The sequence below is a fragment of the Botrytis deweyae genome, assembly GCF_014898535.1.
Source record: "Botrytis deweyae strain B1 chromosome Unknown BDEW_003, whole genome shotgun sequence".
NCBI lineage: Eukaryota > Fungi > Ascomycota > Leotiomycetes > Helotiales > Sclerotiniaceae > Botrytis > Botrytis deweyae.
The window spans coordinates 1,922,979-1,948,398 of record NW_024066210.1 but is presented as its reverse complement, the minus strand read 5'-3'; the positions used below and the strand labels follow the sequence as shown (position 1 = coordinate 1,948,398).

Here is a 25,420-nt window from a genome sequence, read left to right as displayed (position 1 = left end):
ATCTATTAATCAATATAAATCTGCATGCTGAAAATTCTTGCAATGACCGCGACATTCTGTGTATCGTGAATAACAATAGAGCACGACAATTATGCCGAGAAATCCAACCTCCACTGAGTAGTTCTCACCATTGTCACTATCTACCGTCTACTATCTAGACATGAGACCAGCTATCGGACCTTCGACCTTCTCTCACCCATCCCGTTCACGATCGTCAGGTCGGATGCCTCAAACTTGCTACATCAAAAATACGTATGCACACCATATTCTGACCAAGACCACTCCTCTCTACCTAGGTAGGACCTTAAGAACCATCCACACGCAGCCTAGTAGCAGACCCATACCAAGACCTGAGCATGTATCCACGACATGATTAAAGATGAGACGATAGGCTATCTTTGTGACAATCGCGGGCTGTAGGTGATTCTCAATCAATCCATCATCCCCATATTTTTTCCATTCATCGCCCTCTTCCTATCCTTCTGTGCGCATGATATTCGCTTCCACTTTCCCCTTTTCACAACTTTATACACTCTCCCAGGCAAAAGAAAGCATATGATTTGACTAAGAACCTATCACCGTCGACCCCATACATAAGACAAGTTACAACTACTGTACCTAAATCAATTCTGCAAGGCCGCCAAGGCCTATCGACATAGAATCTCTGTACCTTGCAGCGGTAGCCCAAACAAGAAGTGTCCTGCGTGTGTTAATCCCCGTCCACACATCATCCAATCCTGTCCTGAACATTGGAAGAGGCAAACACAGCTTGGATCCTTGCTAAACTCAACATACGTAACCCCATCCAATCCATGGTTCAATTTCGAATTGTGAAATCCGAACTTTGGGGGAAAGAAAAGAGTTTGTAAGGTTAGGTTTTTGATATATTGACTTCCGTTCCGCCCTGGTCTTCTGGCTAGCAAGAAGAGAAAAAGAAAAGAAAGAGTGCGAAAGAGAGTGATTAGATGTTGTAACTCACTCGGTACATATCTAGAGATATCCTTCATTTTCGACCTCTTCTCTGAAGTGACTGTTTGCTGGTCTTTTCTAGATTTAGATTCTATTTTCCTTCTCAAACAATCCCTCAATTTCGATTCGACTACTTTGTCTAGACGGTCGTCTTATTCTTATTCTTGCCAGGTATTCCTACTTCTACACTACACATACCGTTGCCCGCTACCCTATCAATATATCTTATATTTTCTATTCTATTCGAAGCGCCCAGGATTAATAAATAAAATTCATTTATTTTTCCCCGCGGTGCATATTCAAGAGGAAAGGTATGTATGTATCCATCCCATCTATCCATCCATTTCATTAGGAATAGCATTCCGAGCAAAAGCCAAGCCTTAAAACATTTTATTCATTTCCAATCTCCTTCCCACCCACCTCCACAAATTTGACTTCTCTAGATTTCTTATCCTCAACTTTTACCTTTTCCACAAACACCACCTTCTCTTCGTCGACGTCTGGATAACGCCTTTTTTGAACATTTTTTGGTTCACTTACATTCCTTCAACCCACTTTACCATCCTTCTACTTTTCGACATTTCGATATACGCTTGACGATCGATTCTTATTTGTCTTGAATCTGGTTATTCACGGAATCTATCGCCCACTCCGCTCGCTCATTCACTTACGAAATATCTAACGACGCAAGATCGTCTACTACACACGAAATCACCCCTCGGTATTGCAATTTTACATCTCGGGCTGGTCTGGGTTGAACATCAAATCTTATTTGTCAATCGATCATTACATACTTCATATTACGTCGATCTGAATACTCCAAATACAACTCTTAAATCTGTTAGATACCTAGGTATTCTTCACAATTATGTTTTCCTCTTCGATATTTGTGGCGGTTCTCGCCCTGGTCGAAATAGTGGCTGGTGAAGCACCATCATCAGGAAGTTCTTCAACAACCGCAACCACACCCGCCGCACAGGCTGCTGCCGCCGCTGCAAAGGCTCTCAAAGCCAAAGCCGCAATGTTCAACCAGGATTTTCATGATTACATTTTCATTGTTCTCGCGGCTTTGATCGGTGGTATGGTTACGTGGAGAGTGGTCATGGAATCTGTCAAATATATTCGAACCATGGCATCACTCAACAACGAGACGCAAAGATATTTCGCTATTCCTTCTTCCGGCTTTGCGAAATTCAAGAAGCATGTTCTTTATGCTCCTGTCTTGAGCAAGAGACATAACAGAGAAATCCAAATGGGAAGAGCCATTAACGTCGGTACTCTTCCTACTAGGTTTCAACTTGCCTTTCTCTTGGCTTATTTCGGAACCAACATTGCTTTCTGTGTTGTTAGCATTACCTGGGATCAGTCATATGCAACCGTAGCTCAGCAACTTAGGAATAGAACCGGTATCCTTGCCGTCGTTAACATGGTAAGTTGGAAGAATGATGGGTTGTTATGTCCATCACGTGCTAATTGTCTTTTAGATTCCCCTCTTCATTATGGCTGCCCGAAATAACCCTCTGATCAACTGGCTCAATTGTTCCTTTGATACTTTCAACCTTTTGCACAGATGGACTGGAAGAATCGTAACCCTTCAAATGATTGCCCATGTTGCTGCTTGGGCTGCCGCCAAAGTTCATACTTCTGGTTGGTCTGCCGTTTGGGCGTCGATTGGCAAGAGTTCTATGCTCACATATGGTGCTATCGTAAGTTGTCTCTGAAATCAAAATCTATTGAGACTTGGACTAAAAACTCGTAGGCTACGATCGCCGCCATTGTAATCATGATCCAGGCTAGCTCGCCTATTCGCCATGCCGCATATGAGATCTTTAAATATCTTCACATCGCACTGGTTATCGTTGTCATCATCGGCATCTATTACCACTTGAAGTTATCTGACCTCCCACAATTAAAACTTCTCTGGGGAGCCATTATCCTTTGGGTTACTGAACGCGTCTATAGAGTACTTACTGTTGCGTACCGAAACTTCGGAAAAGGTGGATCTAGAACATTGGTAGAAGCCCTTCCAGGAAATGCCGTTCGTGTTACCGTTGATATGGCACGACCATGGAAATTCAAGCCCGGTCAACACGCATATCTCTACATGCCATCCATCGGACTATTCCAATCTCACCCTTTCTCGGTCGCTTGGTCAGAAGAAGCAGAAGATTTATCAGACGAAAAATTAGCCATGAACCGTCAAGATATCCTCGCTATGCAAAAGACAAGCATCTCATTTGTCATTCGAGCTCGAACTGGATTTACTGAAAAGCTTTTCAAGAAAGCCGAGGCTTCCCCAGATGGAAAACTCTATACCAAGTGTTGGGCTGAGGGTCCATACGGAGGAATGCATATGATGCACTCTTACGGCACAGTCATGTTGTTTGCCGGAGGAGTCGGTATCACTCATCAAGTCCCACACGTAAGAGACCTTGTTGCCGGATACGCAAATGGAACCGTCGCAGCCCGAAAAATTGTTCTCGTCTGGACTATTCAATCGCCAGAACATCTCGAATGGATTAGACCATGGATGACCTCCATTCTCGCAATGGATAAACGTCGCGAAGTCTTGAGAATTATGTTATTCGTCAGTAGACCAAGATCGACAAAGGAAATCCATAGTCCGTCGGCTACCGTACAGATGTTCCCTGGTAGACCGAACATCGAGACCCTGTTGGAAATCGAAATGGAAAATCAAGTAGGAGCGATGGGAGTATCGGTGTGTGGAAGTGGTGCGTTGAGTGATGATGTGAGGAGCGCAGTGAGGAAACATCAGTACAATGGAAATATTGATTTCGTAGAAGAAGCTTTCTCCTGGTAGGAGGGAGTCTGGGTGTAGCTTGGGAACGAAAGGAGATCTTCATTCTTTGTATATTTTAGCTTAGGGGTTGATGGAATAGTCGTAGGTCGAAATCGACAAATTTGATTTGGTTGGATATTGGGATTAGGTTCTGGTGAGCTTGTATAGCTAGTGAGCGTAGTTGGAATGCACATATGATTATACGAATCGCAGTTCATATTTCATTGGAACTCTTATGCTGTGACGCTCTAAGAGGCTGTATACATGGCGAGAAACCTTGAGAAATTGGTTGGGACGTTTGTTGGAGAACTGGACTGTTGACTTGAATTTATGTATTGTTCATTTCCAGATCCTTTGCTTTCGCTATGAGTGTTGGAAATTGAGAATGAGGTTGCATCCCCTTTTGTTAATCTGATCGTCGCTCAGGATATAAGGAGTGTAGCGAGGAAACCTCTAGATGCTTCAATATGCATGTAACAATGAATGTGAAAGTTAGAAATGACAGGGTCTGAAACATTCTGATAAATGCTTGAATACCTACCTGTCATTGATCACTCAGCTGATTTATACGAAATTACTCATTGTTAATAAATCATTTAATAAATCATCGATCAAAGAACGTCATTAGCTCCTGTGCCTCTATTTTAACAAGCTTGGAACTTAAAGGTCATTTGATCGATTGATTCCCCGATTCATCCATCCACCCATCCACCCATTCACTCATCTCCCTCTACTCCTCACGCTAACAAACGATAAATCCCGCGATCCCACCCACCCGTACCGCCATTCGGATAAGGCGATAAGAGACCACGATAAAGCCTTTTGACAGACAAACAAACATCTCATATCAACATTTGACTTGTCCCTCTCACCTATTTCCGCCGCGAATACCCAATATCCTTTTAGATTACATACTTTTACCTCTCCTCTGGGAATATACTTCCATAGCAAAGTCTGCAACCTTGAGACCAGCAGTTGAACACAAAACAATACCACCTGACGTGATTTCCTACCAAACAGGCAAGACGGACGAGAGACAGCAAAGCCTGACGGGACCCGACCGCTTTGGAAGCCTCCTAGATAAAATACAAATACAAATACGCTTTCTGTCTGCGTCTGCTTCGCCTCTTACACTCATTGATTGTCTACATCCTAGGTACATCCTACATCCCACATCCTACATTATTCGTCGCTCGCAGAGAAGAATAGCATCAAGTCCTCACCTAGGTATCTACATAACCTCGAAATCTGGAGAATATCCCCATCTTCTCCTCCTTCTCGCCTTGACGAACCTCCCTCTCCCTTGTCCCCTCACGACCAGATCAGAAAATAAGAGAAGAACGAAAAGACCTCCAGAAATAAGAAAGATACCCGGAAGACGAAATCATGGGTCTTTCATATAACACATACCTGACCAGTAATAAGATATACGGCTGCAAGAGCTGCAAGACGCATTTGAGTACGCACGAGGAGATTATTTCACGGGTTCGTTTTTTCCTCTTGTATTTCGTTTATGCCTTTCTTTATCCGTATAGCTATATCTATATCTATCCTCCCTTCCCCGCACTTCCCACCTAGTTCCCAACTCCCAGTCCTCACATCATATCCAAGCTCCTCTTTCCTCCTCCCCTCCCCTCCCCTCCCACATCCCAACTAACCTCTCCCAGAATTTTCGCGGCCAGCACGGAAAAGCCTATCTCTTCGGCACCGTCGTCAACATCCTCCCCGGCGACCCCTCAGAAAGAAACATGACGACCGGCCGCCACATCGTCAGAGACATAACCTGCAAGCGCTGTAACGAGTGTGTGGGCTGGAAATACGATAAAGCATACGAGGCTAGCGAGAAATACAAGGAGGGGAAATATATTCTGGAGGCGGAGCTGTTGTGTAATGTTTGTTAGAGGGAGGGTATGGAATTGCAGGGAGCGGAGATGAGAGAGAATGAAGGGGAAGGGAGATGGAAATAAGGAGTCTGGCATTAGGATTTCTTTTACTTTTACACACGCACAATCGAACACACAGCGACTACATACATGTCGGGAGTTTAGAATCTCGAGAGCGGGATATACGATTGGGTTGGGAGTCTGCGTTACAGATGAGCAGGTGTTTTTTGATTTCCTTTCTTTTTCATGGGAGTGCGTTTATGGGGTTTATTTGGGAGGGAGGAAGGATAGGAATGGCGATACGGATGTGGGATTTGGTTATGAATATGGATACGGTATTAGGAGGTATGCAATTTTCCTGAAACACCAGCTGTTCGCTACTTGAGATACATACAGAATACTTATACAATGATCTGGTCTGATTTGAATTGACTCAATATAACATGATTATTTAGGGGGGTATCTTGGGTGCTAGCTTATGGATACGGCTATTTATGATGATACCTGCAGATATAGCAGAGGAGTAAAGATAACTATAGTGTGGTTATTGGCGAAGATATTCCGACTAGCACGCACGCTCGCGCCTGAGAATTCGTAGGGGAAGGAGCTTGGCCTTGGACTTATACTGGACTAGGCGTATGATGTAATGTGCCTGTTGAGAGCGTTTCCGACGGCTGCATAGTGGTACCAGTATATCCATCCGTATTTAATGATTGCGTGCCCTCCTTCAATATACGATGCCCGGTCTACTTTCTTCAGAACCCCATGGAACAAATCAAGCATCCGCAGCTCAGATAACCTTTAGAGGGTTTTGATCACAACGACATTCCCCCCTCAGCCGTGAATCATATTCTTCCTTCAAGGGCTTCAATGTAGTGTCTTCTCGGTGTATACCTTAGAAATGATATGATGAGCTCGAAAGGTTTGGCAGGGTCGAATCTCGAAGGTTATGCTTTAGATATAACGCCTAATATTTCAGCGTTGACCTGTTTGCTGTAAGCCATCTTGCTTGCAAATACAATCCTCATGTCGGCAACAAATCTGCCGTGTAAGAACTGAGTTTCCGAGTTGTCGAGTTTTCGGTACATTAAAAGGTGTAAGGCGGCTGTGTTGCTCCTCATTCCATAAAAATCAACTATTCAAGACATCCAGGTGTTTGAATGACTCTTAGAATAGTAATCCAATCAAGCCCCCTTCAATTCTGTCGAGGCTTCACAATTCCATCATGCATGATATAATACACAATCGTACTATCATCATGCAGCGTCGCCAAAAGTATCCTCTTCTGCCTATTTTCTCCCTGCCACTTCCCTCCCACAATCTCCTCGCCATCCTCGTGAGCATCCTCCTTTCCCTCGGCTCCAGAACCAGGAGGCACAGTCCCCACAGCGTCAAACACCTCTGCAAAGCGTGCTAAACTCCATTTTTCTTCCAGATGCGTAGGCAGGACCCATTCACGCTCGGGAAATTGCGCAATGGTTTCTCCGGAGGAATGCTCGGCTTTGAGGATGGCGACTTGCTCGTCGGGGTGGATGTAGGCGCGTCGAGGAGGTAATCCGGAGATTAGAGGACGAGGGAGGGGGTGCGAGGTTAAGGGGGAGTGTGTGTGGATTGTTAGGGAGGTCCAATCGTGTTGGAGTTGTAGATTTTGGAGAATGGTGGTTGCGAGATGGTGGAGGTAGGCGGGGTGGGTGGTTTCGAGGGGGGTGGGTGTTTGGGAGTTGAGGAGATTCTGGAGGGCGGAATTTGGTGGGAGGGAGGTAGTAGAAAAAGTGGTGGAGGGCATTTTGAACGAATAGAGTTGAGTTCTATTGAGGAAGATTGAACAATTGTGTTGAGAAACTCATTCGCTGTGTTGTATTTTGCGACAATCGATAACTTTTTCTTATCACAAATTTGTACTCGTAGATGTTTAATTCTTTCGCGGGGCTGAATGAAATTTAGGTGGGGGAAAGTTCTATCGTTTAAGGAAGGCGGTCTGTAATATTTCATCAGCCTTATGCAAGGCTAAGATATTAAACTTCTAGATCTTGTCATTGTTCCCTCCGTCGAAATAAAAAAAGTGACATACTTTTCTATACAAACATTCATTTGATACTACCTTTCCGTTTCCTACAGTGGTACATCTGAGCACTTACTTTGAGCTTTAGATTCTATTTCAATCATTTCCGACTCCTCAAGAAGATGTATTTCTTGAATACTTTTTGAAAGAGAAATACATACACTGAACACAGAACTTACCCAGCTGAGGTTGCGCATGATAACCACAACAGCCAATAATTCTTAGATAAAAAAAACTCTAAGAAGTAATCAAACCTGTGAGAGGCTTCGATATTTAGGATTCTAGATAAAATGTCTGGTTACTCTCATGATATATCACCGGCCTATGCTTTCACTGGTCAAGGTCACCAGTACCCGGATCCAGAAGCAAGCCAGAGCCAAAATTTAATATGGCCTACTCATGACTCAATCCCAGCTCAAGGCACTGGTAGTTTTAGCCTCGACAATGCAAGGGCCGAATTTGCTGCAGCAAGTACGGAGCAGAGAAATCAGAGACGAGAGCAGGTGGAGGGCGGCGTGGATGACATTCTAGATATGGATTTTGGGTAAGTTTACTTTGGAGGAAGAGCGTGCGTTTGAAATTGGACTGACATTGTTATAGTGGTGATTCGGATGACTCTGATCCTGATTATCGTGAATTTGGTAAAGGAATTCGCAAGATGCAAAATGACGTGCGCCAGGCTAGACACTTAGATAGTGATGATGATTCCGATGACGCTCCCGCTGGTCGAAAGAAAGGCAAAAAGCGCGGTGCCAAAGGAGGTAGAGGTCGTAAGCCGGGTATCAGAGGTCCACGGAAAGCAGCGGAGCCAACTGGTGATATCAAATTACGGTTAGGTCAAGCCAATCATGCATTCTTGAATGGGCGCTGTGAAGAGGCTAGAGATATAGCTGCGGAAATTGTTCGAATTAATGCAGAGACTTACGAAGCATGGACTTTACTATCTGCTTGCTTCAAAGAATTGGGCGAATACAACTCGGCTGTCAAGGCTCTGATGGTTGCTGCGACTTGGAGGCCGAAGCATCCCGGTGCTTGGTATGCCGCCTTGAATTTTGCTTTGAATGAGACTGGCGATCTAAGATCAGAGTTTCTTATCTCTGCTCAATACGCAGCTCAACAAATCCTCAGAGCGGATTCACAAGATCTGGAGGCTCGGAGAATCAAAGCTTCTCTCATGCTTGAGCGAAGAAACCTTAGTCACGCGGCCAAAGAATATGAGATCATTCTCAAGCGTTGCCCATTCGATACAGAAGTTATTCAGACGTTAGCGTCGATTTACGTTGATCGAGGGCAGGTAGAGGTCGCCATGAAACTTTACACAAAAACCCTCGATAAATTCAAGAAAGCCGATGTAGAAATTGACACACCCTTTGGTTGGACAGATGCCTATGCATACATCGAGCTTTTTGGGCTCATGGAAAAATATACTGAAGGTATCAAGGAGCTCAGGTCGGTAGCTCGTTGGTTAGTTGGAAGAAGTGAAGAAGAATTTTGGGACAAATTCGTTGATGATGATCGAGAGTGGGACGATGATCATATTAGAAGATCTGAATGTTCCCAATTTGATGCCAAGACATTCCCATTAGATACATATGGCCCAGGCTTGCCCGTCGAGCTACGAGTCAAACTTGGACTATACCGGCTATTCCTTGGTCATTATACAGAGGCTATGGTAAGCCCTCTCATTCTCCATTGTGTAAAAGTGTTTCTAACATACCCAGCGTCATTTTAATTATCTTAAAACCTCTGACTATAATGACCAAAGTCTCGTTGAAGAATTTCCTCACCTCTTTCAGGAAGTAGCTGATACTTTGGCCGAAAAGGGTTATAATAAGGATGCTTTGGATTACTATTTACCATTGGCACCAGGCGTTGGTTCCGAAGGTGCTTCGCTGCAATTCAAGATGGGTAAGTGTTGGCTTGGTGAAAAGTCTGACCAAGAGGCCGAACTCTGTTTTCAAAACGCAGTACAAATGGAGGTGGACAATATCCCAGCAAGGATGGAGCTCGCTAAACTTTACGAAAGACTGAACGAAAAAGACCAGTCTTTCATGTATGTGAATGAAATCATAGCAATTCGACGAACACAACGTCAAAATGAGAGCCCAGCATTTGGAACAGGATCTTCCGACTCTGCACCTTCTAAGAAGCCACGTAGAAAACATACGTCATTCCCTGGTATTCGGAGAGGTCAATCTCGTTATGCGCCACGCAGGCTCCTTAATCCAGCCGAAAGGAAGAAGGAAGAGGCCGCCAGAGCGGAACATCTACAGAACCAATACTCTATTATGAAAACAGAACTTGAACAGATGAGAGCCGGGGATCCAACAGCAACCTACAAGTGGATGGAGGCTGCTGAAGATCTCATTGATGATTTTCGAGCCTTTAAAACTTTTTATCCTTGGGATAAATATGTCAAATTCTTGGGTTATACTCATGACGATAAATTTCAAGCGGAGACAAAACTGGAGACTGATTTAACGGAGATGGCTGATCGATTGTCAAAAAGTTAGTAAACACTTCCTAATATTTGACTCTACCTATAAATTACTGACCCTTTTAGAACTCGGAGCCGATGCTGAGGACCGAAATAGTGCTACATCTGCTAGTATTCCAGCTGATTATCGTGGTATCTCGTTCAGTTCTTGGCTGGATATCTTTCTCGAGTACGCAATTTGTCTCGCGAAGGATGGGCATGATAGAGAGTCATATGAGATTTGCGAGTCCGCTAGGGACGCAATTGTCTTCTATCACAAGCGCGAGGATATGTTCTTGATTCATGTATGCTGGGGCAGTAAGTTCATAGTTTTCGAGAAGTTAGCTTTTACTAATTGTCATACAGCTTGTGCTTTGCTCTGTAATGACGAGGAGATGTGTATCAGAGTGGCAAGATATTTCATGAGAGAATATCAATTCACCACAGATTCTTACAGAATGTACGCAGCCATAGCGAGGTTGTGTCAATCTCCAGTCTCGTGGTATTGTTCAGGTCCCGAACAAAAGTATATGCTTCGCCAAGTCAAGGCCATGGATTTCAATCTTGTCGATAAAACTCGTCGTCAAAGAGGCTATGCAGAGAAAGCCGGCTACACGTCGCAGGACAAGGATGGAAAACCAATTCTTAACGATGATATGGACGTCGCTCTCCTGATGTTATACGGCCATATCCTTTACTCGGGAACAAGTTATGCATACTCTCTAAGTACTTCAACCCAAACTGATATCTTGGACAGATCATTTTCTAACGAAACAAATCTTAGACTATTTTCTGAGAGCTTATGCACTTGATCCAAATAATGCTATCATCAATCTGAACATAGGCCTTGCTTATGTTCATCACTCGCTCAAGAGACAAGCAGATAATAGGCAATTCATGATCCTTCAAGGTCTGACATTTCTTTTCGATTATTATAACTCACGCAAACAGTCAATCATTCTCGAGGAACGTCAGGAGGCTCATTACAATCTGGCCAGAGTTTATCATATGCTTGGTGTCTCGCATCTTGCGATAAAATACTACCTTCGTGTACTGAAAGAGAACGATGGCCATGAGAGCTCACGAGAAGATATTGAAATTGATACTGCACACAATCTCAAAATTCTTTGTATGGTCACAGGTAACAAGAAATTGGCAAATGTCATAGCCAGGAAATGGCTCGTAATTTAGTCGATTGGATTTTCGCTGTATGAAATTATGAATGGCAGGAAGCGGGCCGGGCGGAAAAGGGGCGAATTAAATAATTTGAGTTTGTGAATCCCTCTTCCGGTCCCATTTTATAATCTGCACAATGCAATCTAACTGGAGAATCTCAGTTTTGCAGGACAGTGATCAAGAAGCCCGATGCCGAATTTAGGGCACTATTATAGTAGCCGCAGTGACCCTGCATTAGATGCGCGAAGTGGGTTATCGGGTTGATTGGAGAGTACTAAAACGGCTCGCGAGTCGTGAAACCACTTACATATATCAGCGCAAAACCTCCAACGGGAATAAATTTTAAACTTTATTCCACAAGTTGGTGAACAGACTCAACAGAATCTTTTGGAAAGTGCAGATTAATTCTCAAAACGTTGCTCAGACGTAATATCCGAGTCAAGCAGTGCAGTTCATCAAGATTCTTGAAGGACTAGGTATCTTTTGGATGGAATATTTGATGGAAGCTCCGGCGTATACATCAGTTTCATCTCCCACCGCGCTTGGTACCTGATTCTAGAATGCCATTTTGAACCCCGAACGAATTCTCCCATGATGACTAGTGATGTTTGATCGATTTTCTCTGAGCATCCCCACTGTTCTTGATGGTGGAAGGCAAGATCTTACAAGATGATCTTAACCATCATTATTCCTCCCTTTCCTCTATCACTCAACTGCTTTTCCTTTCTCTTACCCACACAGCAAAAGGCTTACGACCATCGTGTTAATCTGAAGCCAGCATAGCCTATTATACCACTGCGGATAGTTGAAGGCCTTTTTACATGTTGAAACACCTCAGGAGCACTAGCGTACTCTAGCTTCTTCAAGCGCTCTTGAAGTCCTACCTACCTGAAACAAGACAGCTCTTCGCCTTAGTAAAACGTGCTGTCTGATCTTTCTCGAAGGTTCAGAAACCCCAGATCATTAAGAGTACTTCCCCATTCAATTATATTTCAGGAATGTACTTTTGCTGAACATCAGCAGTATCACCTCCCTCCCTGCACATATAAATATCAATATATATATCCATGGCTTCTACAGCAACTGGGGCTGGTGAAGGCGGAGCTCCGCAGTTACCAGTGATAGAAGTTGGACAGAATCAGAACGGAATTCCGCCGGTCGTCAGCGATGCTGAAAAGAAAGAAGAAGGAAGACCTTTAACACCAGGTTCTAGTGCGAACGTTTCTCTGAATGGAGCAGTTGGAGGTCCGGAATACACAAATGAGGCCCCTAGCATCAATGTCATTGATCCGCACAATAATACAATCGAAGAAATACCAGCCTACCTTCCAGTCGAAACCGTAGACAATGGAAATGCCATTTTCAACGCTACACCAGCTCTCGCCTCAGATTCTGACAATGGAAGCAGCGCTCTCCCAGCACCCCCGCCTTATGAAAAACTGGCACAGAAAAATCCGAAACCAACAGATCACCTCTCCATCACCATCGGTCCGGCCGTTATCCTCCTTTCCGATATCGTCTTCCCATGCATAATATACTACGTCTGGTTCGACATTCATCGCGCCCGCTGGGCCAAATCCTGCGAAGCATACCCCAAAAACGAATGTCCACTCGAAAAACCAGAATACGACAAAGACATTCTCGGCTACGCCATCATCTGTTTCGGATTCGGCGAACTCTACATCCTGATCGTGCGCGTCTTACGGCTTCTCAAGTATCGCGATCTCTGTGCTCCGCTGCTTTCAAGATCTAAATGGGAATTGGATGCCACGTCCTGGGTATATGGTGTTTCGATGCTGATGGCGCTCATCCCGTTTGTGGTAGGAAGCGAACTCGAGATTCCGGAGCTGTATCTCTATTCTCCGGGCTTCCTAATGAGTTTCCTCGGCATCGTCATGGTGATCTCACTTATTCCGTTTAAGATTCCCATCGGGATTAATTCTCACGCGCGGGGCTCCCCCATGCGTCCATTTATATACTATGCGGCGGAAGATTTCATCGCGGTGGACGGTCTGCAAGACCGAGAGTTTCGAGTGCGATATAATGCGCGATATGATTCTTCGCCGGGGTTTCGAAGAATGTTTTTACATCTGACGCTGTGGTGGATTTTAGGCGTCATGGTTTATCTGGGTTGTTTGAGCGCGGTCATTTGGTCGCTGGAATTCCATTATGCGTTTGGGTTGTCGTTGGGGGTGCTGTTTGCTTATTTGGCTATTTGGGCGACGTCGAGTTATTTTTGGGTCGATAGAGTAATGAAGAAGGAACGGAGAGCGTATGAGGAGAGGGTGGCGAAGTTTTGATGTGGATATATATCGGACTATGGGATTATGGGATTGAGGTTCAGATATTTGGATAGGGGGATGCGGGTTCCGGTATACAAAGGACCGTTAGCGAATAAAACTTTCTTGAAAATTTGGAAATTCATAGATATTGTTGTAATAGAAGATATATTTTTGGAACCTTTTCATTTTTTTTTTGTGAAATTATTTACATGGGTTTGATATATACATATTAACAAGTGACAGCATGGAATTCCGTCATGGGGATATGCTCCTTGCCTCCAATCGTACGGTATTCGGGTATCTCTTCCAACGGCTCTCCATGAGGATGATACTCGGGAATTTCCTCCAATGGTCCTCTATGAGCATGATACTCGGGGATTTCCTCCAATGGTCCTCTATGAGCATGATACTCCGGAATATCCTCCAAAGATCCTCCATTAGCGTGGTATTCACTACTCACCACCATCCTGTCCTTTTGATCCTCCGTCAATCCAATTTCCTCCTCTTCCAATCTCCTAGCAGAACTCTTCACGCGACTATTCTGATACGCGTTTACATCTCCCCCCGAGTCGGTTCTCCTCCTAAGTACAATCTTCCCATTCTCATCCTGAGTCAGATGCATTCGATCAACATCGACTCTCTTCTGATCTTCTACATCATTTTCGTCATCTTTCACATCACATCCTTGCAAGATAAGAGTAAGAGTTCGTCGGTTCGTACTCTTGTTTGATTTTCCCGGACCGTAACTTTTGCCGTCGGCGCCGGATCCTAGCTTTTTGGAGGCGAGAGAGGTGTGCATGTCGTTTACGAGGGGTCGCATTAGCGGGATGGATTGCACAATGATGGTGCCAGCGACCTCGGCAGAATACCAGACCATGGATAGTCCTTGGCGCCCTGGTGGTTTGTTAGACTGGGGATGATTTGGTTGGAGTATGGGAGGGGTGTGGATGTTGTGTGGATATGGAGAGGGAAGGGAGTTGGAGGGGAGTGTAAAGATGATGTTTTTCTCAAAACTTACAAAAATAATAATCATTATAGGCATCGACACTTGGATTCTCCATCCAAGCAGTTCTTACAGCTGAGATGATAGCGACCACAACCCCAAGACTCATCGTGATGCAAAGAGCGATCTTCTCTTTCAAAGATATCTTCAATTTCCATGTGACCATCCATGGGAATAGAGCCAGTACAAAGTCCGCCACAATATTGAAGACTAAATGGGAAACGTTAGTGATCGACAATCTTATCATATGGATTTTGGCACCCACTATTTCCCCCAACCTTGATGTTAGCTGCTGCTTGGTAATCAACACAGAAACCAGGCATCCTCCACCAGTTCTGATATCCGGATTTACCACAGTATTTGGACCAATCTACAAAGACTTTGAGGACGAGGAAGATGTTGAGGATGATGAGGGTGGCTACGCAAATAAATTTTTGCCAGTTGTTTGTCATCCTTAGAAGAGTTACTGCAAAGGCGGATTTGCTCCATGTTTGGCCGGCGGTAGTGAGGCAGGATGATATGGATACGAGAATCAACATTCGATCATTCCAAGTCTTGACGACATATCCGGTCGCAAATTCGTAGGATATAAAGATGTCGGTTGTTAGAAGAACCACCTAGTATATGATGGTTAGCTGGACGAAGTTCGTGACTCGATATTTTGGAAAAGTGTATTCACCCAGGAAAGTATGAGTATATAGTCGTCCCACCAAAGGCCTTGTCTCCTCAGCTTGCACCAAAGTCGAAGAACGAGACATACAGTCGCACCGCCGAAAAGGGACCAGATGCCGGCATTGACCTCTCTCTCAGGGGATACAAAATGATGAACTGCGCGCGAAGAACTCATAATAACTCTAGTGGAATTTCATCGTCATCCAAAGCAAGAGGAGGAGATGAAAAGTGATGGGCAAGATCCCACGCGTTGGTCAGATCTAGAATATTGTACGAATTGCGTAAGGCTAAGTAATGGGGGACTGCGCGAGGTAGATACAAGTTTTCTAGAAATAAAACAATGGGAACGAAGGGCACGGCTCCATATCAACCCGGAGAATTTTTCGATCAATGGCTACAGAAATACCAGGACCTAGGCACACCTTTGTAGATAGCTCTGGGGGAGAAGCAAGAAAATCGAAGCTTGCCATGTGCAAAAGCAATGGCTTTTTCCAATATCCATCCAATTGGGTTTCTCTAAACTAAATAGATGAAACTGTGATACTTATTGCAGGCCATAAAACGGAACTGTCCGCGCATACAGGATCTCAGATGGCGTTCTCATGTTGAGTCTGTTCTCCTCCTTCTCCTCTCCCCCTTCTCTCTGGAGCGGATATCAGGTACCAAAGTTAGATCTAGACTAAATTTTTTATACACCCTGCTAGAACTTGCAAGGTACCGGATATGAGAAACGTGTCTTATGGGCCAAGCAGCTCGCTTGAATAGATTGGAGCCCCTCATCACTTTACTACATTTAGAAGTACAATAATAATGAGTTCGCAAGGTCTAGTCGGATGTTAATTAAATTATACCATCCGAGTACGTACAATAAACGAATCAGACAAGGCAAGCGACCATCGAAGCACACAATAGTGGAATTATGCATGTGAACATAGTGCACAGCAAGAGAAGAAAAGATTATATAGCAACAAGCTTTTTTTTTCTTCCTGTAAATGGATTTCACAACATGGTTATTCCTTTTTGTGATGAAGAAAAAGGTGTCGTGATTACGAAATAAGGTTCTGGTGATTCTGGTTTCGGAAAATTGGGTGTTGTAGGCTGAGTAGCACCGGCAGTATTAGCAACTAATCGTAGCTAATCGCCACTAATTGTAGACTAATTCCTACAAGTTCAACTTGGTAATGGTCACCAAGACTTTTATCACACCATCATTCATTTTATATTTTCATGCCGGTTCTTGAAGGAGTTCGAACGAAGGAGCTACTGTAGAAGAGCAATGCCGTGTCACACAACAGGACTTGTCCCGATGACATGGAAACATGATAAAAGTTTAATTGGCGGAAAACTCCTACGCCCCGGGCCGTCGAAGGATTTGGTGATATCTCCGAAAGTACCTTGAGTAACAAATTTCAAATTTCAAGCTTTGCCGTCAGCTTTCAAGATTCTGACAGGTACACGGGCTTTGGGGAATGCAACCGTAGGCGAGGCAGGTACATAGTACATAGTCCGCCACCCCCGATACGTTCAGAATTAGGAGTAGAAAAATATCCCTGGTGTGTCTAAAATTGAATTGCCTAGGTACGTACTCCTACTCCGTACTTTTGAGCAATAATAACATACTCGAATTATGAAGTCATGTCACTGTCACTGTCAATAGTGTTAACGCCACAATCTCGCTCTCTCAAGGCATTATCCGGCGGGGGACTCTCGGACCTCGATTAATCCGCTAGAGAGGATAGTTTGACTGTCACTCACTCCGTTTTGGAGTTATGGGTAAAAACCTAAATCGATTAAGTACCTCTTCCACATCATGTCATTCATTCTTCAATCTTCAATCTATGCTGTAGATTCGTAAACGATGACTATTATGCCAATGTGAGATCCATGGTGACTATCCAATTCATCGGGCAAACTTCTCATTGCCAAACACTTGCCCATTGATTCAACCCCAAAGTTCAGGAAATTAGTCCAATCTCCTAGAAATAAGATGGTGTCGTCTATAACATTATCGTCGTACGGTCTTGGAAATTATACTCACCGTCATCTATAATCTAATCAATCTTGGTCCCCTTTTTTGAGTTTTGTAGATTGTACGAACACTCGGAAAATCTGTCCGCACAAGACAGTGTCTTGGACAAAATTAGACAAACAGTCGTATACATGTACGGAGTAGATAACGAAAGCGCAGCATTACAAATGCACAATCAGATGACTATGGTATGGCTTAAAAATACCCTTTTGCTAAATAAACTTTCGCTGTGGCTATCAGAGTGGTCTGATTTCAAATGTTGGAGTGGTTTGTCACCAGGTGTTTTCGGATTTGAGTAACTATCCGGCCGCAAAAAGGTCGACCGGGTCGGAAGAGACGGCATCAAACTGTATATGCTCTTACAATTAGTATCAGTACAGCAATTTTAGATGTTGTTGCTATATTCATGGGAACTTGATCGTCTTATTCTAGCCCTCCTTTGTAACAGCTGTTATCATGGTTGCCAACAACAGTATCTATGATTATGGAAAAGATACGTATGGGCTCCCAAAACTGTGGCTCGATTGCTCTTAATACCAGTTGTTACTATATGGAAAGTATATAAAACGTTGTGAGTTCATAGTCCCTAAGCCAGACTTCTCTTTTCTTTCGACTCCTTACAATATACTCCTTGAATTAGCATCACACTCAGCACGATCACCTGATCACCCACCGCCCCCTATCTTTTAAGATGTGCCGCTTCTTTCAGGTCGCAACCTTTCTCCTCGCATTACTCCTTGCAATCACACATGGGAGAAATATTCCAAACAGTCTCAATAATGATGTGTTGAAGCTTAACTCTGGCCTGCCTACTACTCATACTACAACCGGTTTCATCGAAGGTAGTGATTCGACTTGCACAATATGGGGAACTGGCTGTAGTGAGTATTCTAGCACTGCAAGCATCGAACCTCGAGCTTTATATGCGTCGGAGACACCTTCGTTCGCGAATGGGTTCCCACCACCACAATCGCAGACGCAATAGCTACCTCATTGATAGCTCGTGACGACACTGTGACAGAGGGCAATGATATCTTGTACATCCCCAACCCGTGTACTTTTTGCTTGGTTGTTGTAGCTACAATGACTGTTGGTGCCGGATCATCATCAACCAATACTCCAGATTCAAAGGGCCATGGGAAAGTTGACCCTAAATATTGTGGGGATTTTACTATCTTTGCGTATTTGGGTTTATGCTGAGCAGATCAACCCGGGGTATATGCACACGATCGTTATGTTTTATGGTTATGATTGTGCCTGGATACCACACATTTTGATCAATGGTTTGAATGTCTCTCCTTTCCCTTCCTCGAAGATCTATCTGTTTGCGTTTAAGTTTGGTACCGCATGACTCTTGAGTTTTGAGGCATGTGCTTATTGTTTTGTTGTCGTCATTTTGCGTTTGAAACATTGCTCCTCTTTCGCTAGGAGATCCGTTCTCTCCCTTTAAACTTCCTTCATGGTTCTTGATAATAACAATGCAGCAGAATCAACTATAAATTTGCCAGCAGCCAAAATTTGTGATCTAATGATCGTATAGTATCAATATGACCTTCTATCCTTCTAGTTCTCAACTCGATTGCTTACATTTGCGCGCACGCGAATATTCCTCTCGCATTTGACTTACCCCCCTAGCTCAAAAGAAGAGTCATTGCATATCTGTGTAGGAAAATTATAGATGAGAAATCTCACTACAAGAAGACCACTTACATATCCACCATTTTCGAAAGTAAAGTTTTGTTGGGAGTCCGGGAAAAGTAGAATATGAATTGTGAGTTCGTAACTTCAATACAAGTGCATTTCACATCTCTCATGTGTAACCTCTCTTGAAATTCTTTGACACAGTAGGTAGATAGGTAAGCAGTTCAGAAATATAGTTTTTCGCCGATATAGAACCTAATTATTGCCCCCCTCTCTCTCCAAAAAATTAAAAATTGAATACGTAGTCATAATTGAGTTTTACCATTAGCTGTATTAAGAAAATGGTTTCGCCAAATTTGAGGGGTCACCGGGGAGGCGCGAATGAGTTCACCGGGAGCGCAAGCACACACGCACAGTACCGGACTCGAAATCGCGCTAAAATGTATCCCTGCCAAACGCGTCCCCCGCAATTCTCTGTCAACATCTTCAACATCAATTCTACAAGGTTTTCCCACGCAGTAGAATTACCCTTCTCTACTTGTGCCATTACTTGATTAATTGTCTGTACTAATTATCTTCGAGTTCTCTAACATTCTTTGCGGCTTATTTGAATATCCGAACTAGCCATTGTTGTCTTTTCCTCACCGGCGCAAACTAATATCTACCACAACCATGAGTGCCGCAGACACTGCTCTCCTCACGGAGCATTTGACATACAGACCAATTGTAAGTTATTGAGATGTGATTATACCGATACTGCCCGATTGAAATATTGTCTGTCTCTGACATCTTCGCCAGGCCGTCATCGACGACATAATAAACAGTATCAATCTCCTCGCATTCCGAGCCATCGATGCGCTCGAAAAAGGTCTTTTCGCCGCTCCTCCCTCTTCAATCGGCTTCGCACCCACTTCCACTCTCTCCGCCGAAGAAGTTGCAACACAATGCCAGCACGAAATCGAAAACGGAGTCTACAAGCTCGAAACATTGCTCAACGCGAAGATTGATAAGAATTTCGATAAGATGGAAATTTATTTGCTGAGAAACGTTTTTGCTGTGCCGCCGGATGTCAGGGATTGGATCCGATTGAGCCATTATGAAGGATTGGATTTCAGGAGTGTGGAGGAAAATGGAGCGGGGGCGGATGGAGTGCCCACATCGGAAACGGTTACGCTGCAGAGGAAGAGGTTGAGGGAGACGATGAAATTGAATGCGGTGCTGAGGGCAGAGAAGGAGAGGAATGAGAGAACTATCGCGGCGTTGAAAGGAATCATATCGCCAAGTCAAAGTTCGGCTAAGAAAACTGTTAAGGCTGAGGATGGCACGGAGATGGAAGTTGATGTTGAGGATGATGAGCGACCCTCGTTGGCATTCTTGCAGAAGAAGGGTAATTTGACGAAAGATGGAAAACATCCTATTGCGACTACGACCGAATTCGCCTTGGCGCAATTGCCTGCGCTTAAACAGTTACTGGATAATTTAGGACCAAGGCTGAAAGAGTTATCGGAAGGCGATGGCATGGCTGGAATGGTGGGAGAACAAGAGAAGAGTTGGAGAAGAGAAAGATTGGAATTCATTGAAAAGGAAACGAGACGACATCTTGAAAACGTGCGAGGCTTGGAGCTAGGTTCGCAAGGTGAAGTGAGAGATGGAGAATGGCAGGGCGAGGGAAGGAAACTCGGGAACGGAGAAGTAGAGGATTTGGAGAAGGTTGTAGGGATGTTTGAGAGTCATGCTGCGCCACCAGAAAACGGAGACGGACATGGAGAGGGAGACGGAGATGCGATGGATGAGGGAACGTAAACTCGACATTAGAAGCACAATTCGTGAGGTTGATATTGGCGTTTTAAGGATATACCCAAGGGCGGCCTGATTCAATGGCGATTCAAAAGCGCGGATGAACGTGTCGTTTTATACATATACAGCTCTGCAATAGTCTAGCTTGAAACCTGAAATTGAATAAATAAGAGACGGATCTAGCTCCTAGCTGGGAAGCATCACAGCGATATACTCCACAAATATATCAATCCTTGCTGGTGAGCTGTATGTATTGCATTGCAGAACGCTTTACTCGATCATTATTATCCGAGACAAGGGAAACACGAGCTCAACAGACATCATAGAAAAACAGTCTTGATTAATTCGTATCATAAATTCACACCACTTCGCGTGATGTTATTACTCCCCACGCCTTCGCTGAATACATCCAATGCAATATTATCAATCAATTACCCTCTATCCATGGTCAATCTTCCCAAAAACGCCCCGCATATGCATTTACCAACACCCATAATGCAGACCAACGTGTTCTCATTTCAAAAACCCCCATTCCATGCACTCCCTCAAGAATCACAGCAATCCATTCCAAATGGCCCCCACAAAAGCTTTCTGCGCACTATCTTCTCGGTTTCCACTCTCGCTAGCCCAACTCTTGACTCCCTTCCCAATAGGTACCAAGCCCGGCTGAGCTGGTAATTCAATATTCGGTAATGCAGAATCGCCAAATGGTACGGTCTCGTAGGCGCCAGAGGGCATTGTATCATCGTCGGTGATAGTGCTACCGGAAACACAAGGCTGACCTCCCCATACTACCGATTGAACTCTCATCCATAAACCGGTGATATCATAGATATCATTTTTAGTATAGAATAAACGACAATTAGCAGCTTCGTATTGGAATTGTAGGGGTGTGAATGTTTCATCGTCGTCGTGCATGTTATTTCGAAGGTTGAAACGACCACCGGACATCAGTCTTGATGTAGATCCGAGGGACACGTTGGCTTTGATGTTAGGGATGTATTCGGGAGCTGGGTAGTCGGGCAATTCGAGTCCTTTTTGAAGATAGGCTGCTTGTGCGTCTGGTAGAGCTTCAAGATGAGATGCGACGCTATTGTAGGTCAGTACTTGAGCGCCTTTGGAACCGCAAACTCCTTGTTGAGGACCTGGCTGTGGGCGACCTCCGACGGCAACTAAAGAATTGTTAGCGGGAAGAACAAATTCAAGTAGATGATTAACGTACCACTTCGCACACCACCTTGAGCTTTCATCATCTCGGCGAAGAGAGCACAGGTGGAGCCGCAACCGCCATCCATAAGCATCACAATGTTCGAAGCATTGAAGACCGCTGGGGGAGGGTTGCTCTCGTCTAGGTAACCTGTGATATTAATGCCTCCTGCTTGGGTCTATGGAAGTAGTTAGCATGAAGTTAGTTACGGTTGAGGGAGCGGCTCACCATGGTAACGTGATCCGAAAGGTTGTAACGAAGTTCCGCAGTGAAGTTATCACCATAGATTGGCGCGTTAGGGGCTTCCTGATTCCAACTTTGAAATGGTTGTCCATTACCATCAAGTTCTGATTGTGTCTGAAAGAGGTAATCATGACTGTTATCGTATTTTCCGGCACCAGTGAATATGGTGCCCATATAATTTACCAGCGGAGTGGCTCGGTATCGTGATGCTCCAAATGGAACTAAAGATGGGAAGATCTGTTTGAAAGCATCATATCCGCTGAATAGATAACCGCCTCCATTTGTTTGTACGTCTACGATCAAGTATTCCATTTTGGCCTTCTGGCATTCAGCTAAGAACTCACTGATCACTCTTTGTTGTTCGACTGCTGCTTTTCCTTCTTTTTGATAAGGGTCGTTGAACCCCTGCATTACTAAAATTGCAGTCATGGTATCTTCGAAAAAGTAACCGCTTGTATACCCGTCCGGATGCATGACGATTGGTTGGGGATAGCCGGTAAGTGATGTAATTGATCTTGCTGCTGTCTTAGTTTTGGTGCTCTGTTGACTGTCTGAGGCCGAGGAACTCGAAGATGCTGCTTCTGATTCCGGTAGATCTACAGCGTTGAATAGATCTTGTCCCGATGATATGGATGTGAAATTGAGGTTTGTTGATGCATAAATTTGGGCGCTTGTGCTGGTTCCATTGGCGAAAGTATATTGAATAACATCGGCCGAAAATCCATAAATATATGCTCCAGACGTAAACATTCCGCTGCCTCCGGAAAAAGCCAGATTCGGTAACGAATAAAACATTTTATTGTAGTTGGCATCGTTGTCTTGAAAAGCACTTGTGCTCTGACTGAGAAATTCAAGATGTAAAGTAGCATTCAGGTCATTGACTTTGACCAGCGGTGATGCTGTCCAATTACCTGTTTTGGATAGTGTCATGTTATTCTGCTTGTCAAGGTCATCTATGCAAGGTGAGCTCTTAGACAACGATCGATTAAATTGAGAAACCTGTACGTACATTTAAAATATAGCTCCGGCATGGCCAAGCCGTCGGATGATATCGATACCAATGGTCCATCTGCAGTAGAAAAGGAGAAAACGCTCATCAGGGGAAGCGGTAAGTTGACGTGAAAATCATGAGGCAATATGTTTCCCAGAGAATGAAGATCCTTTTCAAACTCCCATTGATTTCCATAATATCCTGAATTGACGTTTTCTTTAATCTCAGCTAGACCTCCTAGCATATCAGCGCCAGGTAACGGGTAGCCTGATGGAGGGTCTTTGAGATAGGCGAGAGTACTCTGGAACTGCCAGAATGGCTCTATATAATCAACAAAATCTGATGAGCGCTGTACATCCAGAGGTACGGATTGAAGGCATTGAAGAGCAATGGAAGCGTTAAATCTTTGGGTGTTTGCTAGATGATCACATTAGTCACCACTTGTAAGTATACGAAATTTGTTTTACCTGTTGGATGACCATGAGTATGTGACTTGATGACATTCGAAACTGCTCCACAGCCATCTACTGTCGCCGCTGTTACTGAGTTTAACAAGACACTCGTTGATACCAAGGTCAGTAGCCTTAGTCTAAGATTTTTCGAAAACATTTCAGACAAGTTGGGATTGATTTTGTGTAGAAACAAGGCGGAGAAGAAAAGAGAAAGAGATCAAGACAAGCAGAGGGTATGGCTCACGAAAACAATTATAAGCAGTGCTTATTATCTTCGTCTTCCTATTCTTTTTTGAAACTACAAACCCTAGGCGGAGTTGAAATATGCTGGACTGATTCGGTAACGTGCTTCCTTTAAGTGGCACAGTGATGAAGCGAAATGAGAATATTGCTTTATTTGGAGCGGTGGCTTACAACCTTATTGATCCGATCAGAAAAGCCCATACAAAAGGAAAACAACCAATTTGAGTAGTGCCAGCTCATTGAGGCGTATGGTGAATAACAATGCAACTGTGCCATCAGCATACGCGTTGCTCCCATTAAATAGAGAAGTGAATACGATTTACCAATCAAACTCTGAATCCTCACTGTTGGGAATAACGATTCAGCGAATCTCACTTTGATAAACCAACATAAATCGCAAGACTATTCGCGGGCTGTGCAACAGAAATGAGATCTCCCTCTCGATGACTAGTGAATCAAAAGGTCTAGAATAAGGTATTGATATTGATGCACGACTTCGACTGCGTAGCACTTACGCGCAGATTGATATACCACTTGTTGCAACAGCTCGAATGTGAGAAGATGCTACAAATAAATCTTCAAACATGTTTGCATTCATGAAGCAGATATCTCAGGATATCTTCCGTTAGAAGAACATGTTTTGCTATCAACCACATCGCTGCATGGCATATTTCTCACAACTGCTGATTTTTCAACATACTGCTATGCAATTCGAGATGAAGGGTTTTGATGACATGATGAAGAACGATATCTGCGGATGCAGGTGATCAGATAATACCTGGATAGATGCTCATAGGCAGTTGAACTTTTCGAGAAGATGAGATGGTATCCAATTGTCGGTAGACGTCGCACGTACCGAAATATGAGACGGGCGATATATCACGTGATTTAATACACATGAGCTCGATGAGGTAACCCAATTGTAGAAGAGTCCCGAGGGTGTCACCTTCCCTTTTAGAACGCCTGAAGCTCACCGACATTCATACAACAGACAGAAAAAGTCCCTCACGCGGCGCATTGGGAAATGGCTTAAGATTGGACAACATGGCTGTAAATCATCAATTTGTTGCTACTGCGATTTGCCTTGCCTTGAAAGAATGATGTCAATACATCACCCCGCCGGTTCATCTACTTGACATCTCTGTTATCCGGGGTAGCACAACCACCTTTCACGTAGATCAAAGCTACACGAATACCACCTCCCTTCAGGCAGTCGGCTCCCTCTGAACTTTCCACGTGGCAGGGCTGACCAGAGTTTCTCATAATGCTATTCTATTCAAGTATAGGTTAGGAGCATGAGAAAAGCGGCCTGATTCAAATGGGCTTGACTTATGATTCTTTCTACTTCCTCGAATCCTCCATGAAGTTATCCGATTTCGTCGGAAACATCTAGATCCTATGCTGCTTAAGCTTATTCGAGCTGTCACTCTGGTGCATGCTTGCATGATGGGCAACGCAACGTTCGGGTCCCAATCAGATTTGGTACATTTATAT

The 25,420-nt window shown here is 44.0% G+C and overlaps 9 protein-coding genes across 9 annotated transcripts; 6 read left to right on the top strand and 3 right to left on the bottom strand.

The window, feature by feature from the left end:
* Positions 1–1,837: 1,837 nt before the first annotated feature.
* On the top strand, positions 1,838–3,790 carry EAE98_001943 (uncharacterized protein; the record flags this gene model as incomplete). The annotated part of the gene is made up of 3 exons (XM_038949562.1): positions 1,838–2,398; positions 2,454–2,675; positions 2,729–3,790. The coding sequence occupies 3 exons, from the start codon at positions 1,838–1,840 to the stop codon at positions 3,788–3,790; spliced, it is 1,845 nt and encodes a 614-aa protein (XP_038814547.1).
* A 1,365-nt stretch (positions 3,791–5,155) lies between these two features.
* Positions 5,156–5,670, top strand: EAE98_001942 (uncharacterized protein; the record flags this gene model as incomplete). Its single annotated transcript, XM_038949561.1, has 2 exons — positions 5,156–5,254; positions 5,437–5,670. 2 exons carry the CDS (start codon positions 5,156–5,158, stop codon positions 5,668–5,670), a joined length of 333 nt encoding a protein of 110 aa, XP_038814546.1.
* Positions 5,671–6,847: 1,177 nt separating this feature from the next.
* On the bottom strand, positions 6,848–7,438 carry EAE98_001941 (uncharacterized protein; the record flags this gene model as incomplete). The annotated part of the gene is made up of 1 exon (XM_038949560.1): positions 6,848–7,438. One exon carries the CDS (start codon positions 7,436–7,438, stop codon positions 6,848–6,850), a length of 591 nt encoding a protein of 196 aa, XP_038814545.1.
* A 327-nt stretch (positions 7,439–7,765) lies between these two features.
* On the top strand, positions 7,766–11,381 carry EAE98_001940 (uncharacterized protein; the record flags this gene model as incomplete). Its single annotated transcript, XM_038949559.1, has 6 exons — positions 7,766–8,258; positions 8,315–9,386; positions 9,436–10,222; positions 10,278–10,508; positions 10,557–10,916; positions 10,975–11,381. Exons 1-6 carry the CDS (start codon positions 8,005–8,007, stop codon positions 11,379–11,381), a joined length of 3,111 nt encoding a protein of 1,036 aa, XP_038814544.1. The 5' UTR covers positions 7,766–8,004.
* A 1,052-nt stretch (positions 11,382–12,433) lies between these two features.
* EAE98_001939 (uncharacterized protein) lies at positions 12,434–13,666 on the top strand (the record flags this gene model as incomplete). Its single annotated transcript, XM_038949558.1, has 1 exon — positions 12,434–13,666. The coding sequence occupies one exon, from the start codon at positions 12,434–12,436 to the stop codon at positions 13,664–13,666; it is 1,233 nt and encodes a 410-aa protein (XP_038814543.1).
* Positions 13,667–13,877: 211 nt separating this feature from the next.
* On the bottom strand, positions 13,878–15,498 carry EAE98_001938 (uncharacterized protein; the record flags this gene model as incomplete). Its single annotated transcript, XM_038949557.1, has 4 exons — positions 13,878–14,542; positions 14,667–14,861; positions 14,917–15,268; positions 15,331–15,498. The coding sequence occupies 4 exons, from the start codon at positions 15,496–15,498 to the stop codon at positions 13,878–13,880; spliced, it is 1,380 nt and encodes a 459-aa protein (XP_038814542.1).
* A 2,545-nt stretch (positions 15,499–18,043) lies between these two features.
* Positions 18,044–18,337, top strand: EAE98_001937 (uncharacterized protein; the record flags this gene model as incomplete). The annotated part of the gene is made up of 1 exon (XM_038949556.1): positions 18,044–18,337. One exon carries the CDS (start codon positions 18,044–18,046, stop codon positions 18,335–18,337), a length of 294 nt encoding a protein of 97 aa, XP_038814541.1.
* Positions 18,338–19,665: 1,328 nt separating this feature from the next.
* Positions 19,666–20,796, top strand: EAE98_001936 (uncharacterized protein; the record flags this gene model as incomplete). Its single annotated transcript, XM_038949555.1, has 2 exons — positions 19,666–19,719; positions 19,792–20,796. 2 exons carry the CDS (start codon positions 19,666–19,668, stop codon positions 20,794–20,796), a joined length of 1,059 nt encoding a protein of 352 aa, XP_038814540.1.
* Positions 20,797–21,342: 546 nt separating this feature from the next.
* EAE98_001935 (uncharacterized protein) lies at positions 21,343–23,840 on the bottom strand (the record flags this gene model as incomplete). The annotated part of the gene is made up of 5 exons (XM_038949554.1): positions 21,343–21,962; positions 22,013–22,175; positions 22,226–23,193; positions 23,250–23,648; positions 23,699–23,840. 5 exons carry the CDS (start codon positions 23,838–23,840, stop codon positions 21,343–21,345), a joined length of 2,292 nt encoding a protein of 763 aa, XP_038814539.1.
* Between the last annotated feature and the right edge of the window lie 1,580 nt (positions 23,841–25,420).